Source organism: Lingula anatina, chromosome 4 (genome assembly GCF_051362555.1).
Source record: "Lingula anatina isolate TDL-2025a chromosome 4, LinAna3.0, whole genome shotgun sequence".
NCBI lineage: Eukaryota > Metazoa > Brachiopoda > Lingulata > Lingulida > Lingulidae > Lingula > Lingula anatina.
Window position 1 is genome coordinate 23,210,117 of NC_141770.1, and position 7,856 is coordinate 23,217,972.

At 35.6% G+C, this 7,856-nt stretch overlaps 1 protein-coding gene and 1 long non-coding RNA gene across 2 annotated transcripts in view; one reads left to right on the plus strand and one right to left on the minus strand.

Moving 5' to 3' along the window:
- LOC106175024 (cytochrome P450 27C1) overlaps window positions 1-2,574 on the minus strand; it is a 24,715-nt gene extending 22,141 nt beyond the window's left edge. Inside the window, exons 1-2 of the mRNA XM_087010798.1 lie at window positions 2,120-2,574; window positions 1,184-1,951 (exon numbers count right to left, since the gene is read on the minus strand). Of these exons, the coding sequence (XP_086866924.1) occupies window positions 1,184-1,432 (249 nt within the window). The 5' untranslated portion in view covers window positions 1,433-1,951; window positions 2,120-2,574. The remainder of the gene's footprint in view (window positions 1-1,183; window positions 1,952-2,119) is intronic.
- Window positions 1-7,651, plus strand: part of LOC147762600 (uncharacterized) — an 18,750-nt gene extending 11,099 nt beyond the window's left edge. The window contains exon 2 of the long non-coding RNA XR_015333877.1: window positions 7,183-7,651. This is a non-coding gene — a long non-coding RNA (uncharacterized LOC147762600). The remainder of the gene's footprint in view (window positions 1-7,182) is intronic.
- The last annotated feature ends 205 nt before the right edge of the window (window positions 7,652-7,856 follow it).

The following is a 7,856-nucleotide window of genomic DNA, read 5'->3' on the forward strand; positions in this document are numbered from 1 at the left end:
TAGCTCGTGTACTTTAAAGATTACCTCGTACGTGTTCCAGTAGAATGCGTAGTCACCTCAGTCCGTAACGTGACCGTTGAATATTCAGGTAATGGCCACAGAGAGAATACGTATGAGAAGAAATCCCAAGGAGACGTCATAAAATGCATAAGATTCTTTAAGTATGCGCCTAAGGTAAATTTATAGGTCCAGTTACCTCAGCCAACAAGTGGGGTAATTTTTTCATCGGCGTGGGATTGTGAACAGATTAACTCAATAAGTTATTCACAAATAGTGATGAAGCTATCGGGATAGGTAGTCATTTGGGAGAAAAAGAAGTGAGAACGGTTTAAGAGAGAATCATTAGGAATCATTCTACATAAGTCAAAGTTTCGCAAGCAGGCGTAAAATCTAGTTTTTTTTTTTTTTTTTTTTTTTTTTGGGGGGGGGGGGGTCATTAAGAATAGGGGCCCAGAAGTAGTGACAGACTAGCGAGTGCGATGCGGCAACAATTATAAACTGACGAAATTTATCCACGGATAATTTTCTAGTTGCTTTCTAATAAGTTCAGTGGAATTGCTGACCATCGCACAAAGGCATGATTCTCACATTTTCTCGTCACGTCACGCAGTGCATAAAAGCTTCATTTCAGACAATTTCTGGTGAGTTCTTAATATACTAAATTAACTCTATTCTTTGTTATTATAATTAGATAAATATATTTTGTCATGGGGGAAATATTCGCTTTGGAAATGCTCTCTTATTCGCATCGCGGGCCAAGTATTGCAGACTTCTCTCATCTCATTTTTCAAAAGAAAACCCATAATTCATCATAGATTATGTCGCGGTTTTTAGATTGTCAAAAAGAAGCGACCCAGGATGGGTCCACATCAGATGTTTAATATATATATGTTGTACTACTGGGTTAACACTGTGTCCGTTAGGTGTCATCTCATTATATCATACATACTATAAATGCTAACCTATTTCACCCGTCACATATCAAATTTAAAAAGATAGCAAGAGGTACTGAACAACCACCCACATAAATATAAACCAGTTAAGCGTCGTTTATATTTTCTCAAACATGATTACTCAACCCGTAAAATTATCTGCCTTACAGGTGAAAAGGGAGAAAAAAACGTAAAGAAGCATAATTTACTGAAAGAGATTGGAAGAGACTTGTGCGGCATACAGTACGTACCGATAACAGGTGAAGCTCCTCTCTCTTGATAAACCACGAGAGCAATGTCCCTATAAACGGGAACCGCCTGGGACCGGGCAGATCGTCTACGGTCCGATAAGGTGAGCCCTGATGACCGCCTTCCTGGGGGACTGGGCCTCCTGTTGGTGCCTTATCGGTGGTGGATGTCGTTGAGTCCACTGTGGACAGGCACGCATGCCTCTGATGATACTCCAAGTAAAATTTCCGGAACAGTTTTCTCAATGGCATCCTGGCTGCATTTGTGTAATATTGCTGTTTGTTGTTTATGCACGCTGTTGGTCAGCGGCGGTTTGGTTTGGAAATTCTACAACTTTTACTTGGTGGCTAGTTTGTGCGGAAATTCCTCATAGCGAGCCTTACGTATCGTTTACGTAGACCGTGCATTGTTCAGCCATAGCTCACAGCTTCTCCAAACTGGACTTGGCATTCGAGTGGGTGTTGCCTTTTATTTCTGGGCGAGGGCTTGCTTTTTCTTTTGCCAACTTCCAACTTCGCTGAATACTTGTAAACATACGTGGTGGGTAGCCAAAAATAAATCGCTTGGTCGAAATTCCTCACCCACGCTTATTGCATGTCATTTACGCAAATGGTGCAAAGCTCTAGAATACTCTGCGCTGGAAGCAGGCGCCTGAACATGCGTCAATGTCACTGTTCATTCTTGCCTTGAAATGCAAATGGCTTCATAACGTTTTATTTACCGTAAACAACTGGAAAGCCACCCACGCATCGTCAAGAAACCAGCAACGCCTTTCCGAGAAAAATGCATATTACTCTCATTCACAGAAAAAATAATTACCAGCCCAAGAAACTAGGATTTATTGTAAAACTCTATCCTTACTATCCTTACAAAGAAGACCTCGCAGTAGTTTTTTTTCTTTGCGAAACAAAATCGAGCTCATCAATAGAAATGCTTACCTCCCTTCTTCAACGTGGCTTCGATCAAAACGGCACGTGTATCTATTTCCATACTTTGTGCATAAATAGCTACCCCATTTCTTTGCATTTTTCCTCGTTCGGCGAAATGCTATTCTTGTCCAGTGTATCCCCAAGCAGGTTTATGTGTATATATAACCAAAACCTTGTTAAATGTATATCGCTTATGTAAATCACCGGAAGTGTAAACGCATTCAGCACAGGGCGAGGGTGCACATTACACCAAGTCTACCATGACGGTCAAATAGCATCACCGTTCTCTTCTAGGTCTTCATTTACCACGTTTGTTTTGCTCATTTAATCCGCGTTTACTTATATTTGGTTCTGTGTCGTAGTAAATAGCCACAGGCCGAGGGCGTGCATTAAGTATGTCACACGCTATCCATTCTGTTCATCTTCAGAGGTCACGCAGGGGCCCGGGGCATGCGTACAATGACCTCATTTAACAGCTCCACAGCGCGCGCAGCGGAGGCGTGACGTTCAAAAAACTGAACCCCTAGGTAATGACAGTGAACAATTTAAGGCGGAATTTACTAGAAGTGATCACCGTTCGTGACATTACCTGATACTCAGCGTCTTGCGTAGGCCTACAGTATGTTTACAATTTTATGTGCATTGGAAATATGCCACATGATGATTGAAATTATCTCTGTTTAATATCAAACACCTTCAAATATAAAAAATAACTGAAACGGAATAGTACGCACATTGCACTAGTGGTCAGGTTGTTTGTCAAATCGTGTTAACACACTTTTTGACGGTGTAATGACCGACTGTAAACATACCTTATGAACATGATATGCACGGCTTTGGTATGTAGGCCTACACCTTCCTCGAGCTCAGGTGACTAATGACTGCCGCCGAGCAGCTTGACAAATACAACTAGTGAAAAGAAATGTTAATATCACGCTGACCTTTGACTTCAAATTCTCAGACAGGGTCAGGTATGATTTAACAAAATTTCACATAATAATACTACATAATCTCACACACACACACACACACACATATATATATATATATATATATATATATATATATATATATATATATATATATATATATATATATATATATGTAAACATACTGGTTCTGACTGAGTACCGTTTTTGTCATCTCCTGGTTGTTCTACCAGACTGCTGTAGGATTCTTGCTGTTGATAATGACATATTTTCAATCGTAATATGAGGCAACATCACGTAATTTCAATGTAATGTGAGAACGTACGTGACTCTGCTCATGAAAAAGTAATTAGGTAGTCCGAGTGGCACTGAAGACGAATAAAATGATTGATTATAAATAAATGAATAAATAGTTGAGAGGGAGAGAGAGAGGGAGAAAGAGAGATACAGAGAAGTACAGAGTAGTACATTTATATGCCATCTTTTTTTAAGAAATTACCAACCCCTATAAAAAGTCGGCACTTTATATTGGTTTCTGAATTAACCTCCACGGGAATATTAAATCTGTTGAGACAACCAAACTGAAATTTATCAAAGCTACAACTTATCATTCGATACGAGAGACTAAATCGTGAAGTTACAAAGAGTGATATGGTATTAAACTGCAACGGATTTTGATTTATCCAAAATTAAAATCGAACAATTAAATCAAAGTTTGGTCCCATGTGTGGCAGTAAATGTGTATGTACCAGGTACATCAATGAATATATATGTGTAAAATTATAACGATAAATGAATGAATTAACTGATAAACCATGACAAAGGCGAAGTGTCATGTTTGACGAGAATTCTATGTGGTGGTGATGGAATTTTGAATGTGTGATTTATTATTTCACTGAATATATATATATATATATATATATATATATATATATATATATATATATATATATATATATATATATATATATATATATATAAACAGACAAGATATTTTATATACATGCCAACACAATTAATCAGTTTATGGACTAAAATTATTAATTTTGATAACAGCGTCTTATTAAGATAAGCTTATCTATATGATTTGCAGAATTACTATCTTCCAAGCACACCCGATGTACGCAACTTTAACCATGGACACTTATCATAGTGTGACGACGTGAAAATATTTTGTGTGAAAATGGTTTTGAAGACATCTGGTTATTAACACAAAAGGCAGAGAAAAAATTCGCACAGGTATCTAAAGGGGTAGCAACTGTTCATTGTGACAAAAAAAAAATGGATTTTTCTGGGATAAACGACAATTTTCCCATACTTATCAATGCTTGTTGAATCCGTTCCAGCATTCAAAGTTAGTCCCTGTTTTTTTTCAAAAAGTTTTTTTTTTGTGATAATCTCTGAAAAGATTGTCAGAGGGGATAGCCATCTATGGAAGTCATGTGGTCTGATGGCAAGCACAGATTCCAGAATAATTGCGATAACTGCCGTTTTGGTGGTAAAATAGAAACTATTATATTTCTGTGAGTTGTTTACAATGTTTTTTTTTTTTTTTTGTGAAATATGGATCTCATATGGAGAGCTGTTATCCCTTTAAGAGATGTCTAATTGTAAGCTATGTAAAGTTGGCACAATGGCATAATGGCATAAGCTTTAGAAATGCTTAACTGATCATGAGGATGTATTGCCATTTTTAAACAAGTTCAACAAAGAAATCTGCCTTGATGCCTTAATCCTAATCATACCAGCATATTTCGCAACACATTCCTACTGGGTGGGGTCGCTAAAGACCCCATATCAAATACCGACATTTTTTGTATAAACACAAAAGAAGTTTTTTGGTAGATAAATCAACGTTATAATACATATTGCTGGTGAGCTGCAATACTATTCTTTGCCGAGGTAATTTCAAGGTAATTTGATTACACAAATTGGCTTAAAGAAGTAATGTATACATTTTTTCAAATTAATTTTTTCTTTGTTTCTAGCCCTAGTTTTAATAAAATGTCTAACAAACTATCACTGTGTATCATTCCAATGTTTTTGCTTTTTCGAATGGCATCAAAGAATTTATTTATGATCAGTGATAATTGCTGAGGTATAGCATTTAAAAAATACATTCATTTATCGACCACTTATCTCTCAAAAGTTAATTTAAATTCCAAACTTTACCTTCTTAATATGAAAACTGGAGGAAAGCGCCTGAAGGAATCACAGATAAAGTAACGAGACAGGGTAAGGATGCAAGCAAATGAAAATGATAAACGAAATAAAAAAAAGGCGATGAAAAAAGAAAATCTGTTGATCATACGAGTACGGTGGAAACAAGAGAAGATGCGAGGAAGTTATATAAAGGTTATCAATAACAAAACTGCTTTATTTTGGTTTAAAAAACTTACCAATCGTCCTTTTTGTTCTTCTTGTATTATGTGATGTAGAGCATAGTAACATTTTCGTTCAATCCTCGAAAGACTTTTATTGTTGGTTGTTCGATATTTGGCCAAACAAGGCCGCATTTATTATAACAATGTATTTATTATAACACTATACTAACAATGTAACATAAATACTGTAGCAACTTGAACAGTTAGCCTGTAGTCATATTTTTAAAACCATTCTCTCTGATTCCGATACATGTCGGCTTTCTTTTTACTAATTATTGGCATTATAAATTCAATTTATACACAAACATGCAGTGTAGAGAACTTGTTTATGTACCAACGCATTATTATGAACTTTGAATAATAATAATAATAATAATAATAATAATAATAATTCTTAGTACTACTATTATTACTATTACTGCCGCAGAAGTGTGTTTGGATCCAACGAAGTATAAACTCTTCTTTTCTGTTAAGGAGAAGCACCCTGGGCATGGCATTGTATTCCTAACCAGGTCATTCCTTTCCTCTCCTCTGTTGAATAATGCCGTCATGAGGTTGCCAGATAATCTAGGCCATAGATTTCAACTTTGTTCATCTGATTTCCAGCTAGCAAGAAAAATATCCAGTTGTCTAATAAAAAAAAAAAACAATTTACATCGAAACATGGATGTAACAGAGTCCTATATGAGTCTACATTCGAATAAAATTATCACAGAAAATAATCAGTAAGAGGCGTTGTCAAACCACTCCCCTTGCTAAGAATAAAACCTGTAATTGTGATAAAAAAAGATTTGAACTAAAACGTGAGCAGATAACTTGTGGCTACGGGATAACCCAGCGCACGTAGAAAACGCTTGTGTGTGCCAGGTTACATACATAGAATCTTTTTGTGTGGTTTAGAATCGGCACATTTCTAAAAATCATCATTTAAAGTACAAAAATATTGTTTTGTTACTGCATATTTTTAATGAATTATTATCAATGAACCTAAAAAATAATAAATAGATAAATAAGTAATGATATAAAGTATATACAATTTCATGAATTATTAAAACCATTTTAGGCAGAAAACCCCTTTCAGTACCCTGTTTCATGTAGCCATTATAAATGTCCATTCCATCACTTTGGAGAATTTGGACCTGGTGGACACTACCAGAAAATTAATATGAACACCTTATTTCAGCTACTTGTGGTCTAAACAAGTTTTTTTGCATTATTTGTTCACGATTTATGACAGAGTTGTAAGATTACTCCGTCGCATTTTGCTATTCCAAACTTCCTTTTGTTGCTGGAAGGGGGGAAGGGGTCATTTGGGTCGAGATAACCTGGTATTAATATTCAGTATACATTCAGGATTTTTGTAATAAATTCCATCGTTAAACACACAAATGATAAAATAAGATAATGAGTATTACCGCTGTAAAGTACTGACCTATAGGTACAGCATCTAGGCCATTGAGTATACACATAAAACGTTGGAACCACCGGGAAACAATTGCTGAAGCCACGTGATTTCATCGCGCATTCTGAACACTCAGTGCCACTGCAGTTTTGAGTCTTGATTAAGTTTCAATAGGCCATTTTTTTTATAAACAAAAAAAAAATATGAACATAAATACGTAAGCCGTACAGGTAATTAGGAAAGTATTTATTAAATATCAAAACTATTTTCTTTGCTCATGTTCACGATATAAAAGACATGCAACAAATTCATACAATTGTAAATAATATAATTATTTCGTTTTATTCTATTTTTCAGACTCACCTGATCCTTCAACAAATAAGGCAAGGGGGAACATATAAAAGTCCTGAACCTGAGAAAGCAGGTACTTAAAAAAGGAACCATGCCCCGTGTCTTTGATGTCATACTTGAACCATGCAGACGTTTGAATAATAACCAATGCCTTAAGCATATGTCTACACCGAGTGACATTAAAATGTTGAAAAATAGAAGAAAAAACTGATGCTAGTTACACAGTTAAATGTAAGGTAGTTTACGTAGACATCCTGTCTTATTATAAAGTAATGGGAGCAGATATTTTAATGCGTTTACACTTGGACACGGCTCAACAATCATCACTTTCCTTTGCAGTTCAATGTTTTTCCTTGAAACAAAACAAGCTTTCCATAGCTTCATAATTGCTTGTTGCTTGTTGCTGTAGTAGCTAGAAAAATTGATTATGAGTTCATTTTGTAAAAATCGGGAAAATAAAAATACTCACGATTGACAGATTTCGTATTTTTATTTTAAAAATAGAAAATCATTTATGATTTTTATAAATCAGAAGCGTACAGATATATAGGTTTCATACAGTATGTAAGTTTTGAATTTTTGAAAACGCGAAAATTTGTAGCTAGTCTACAGCCCGTTGTGGTGCCTTTAAAGATATCAGGTTACTGAGGTGTGTGAGGTGTGTTGTCCTTACCATTTAC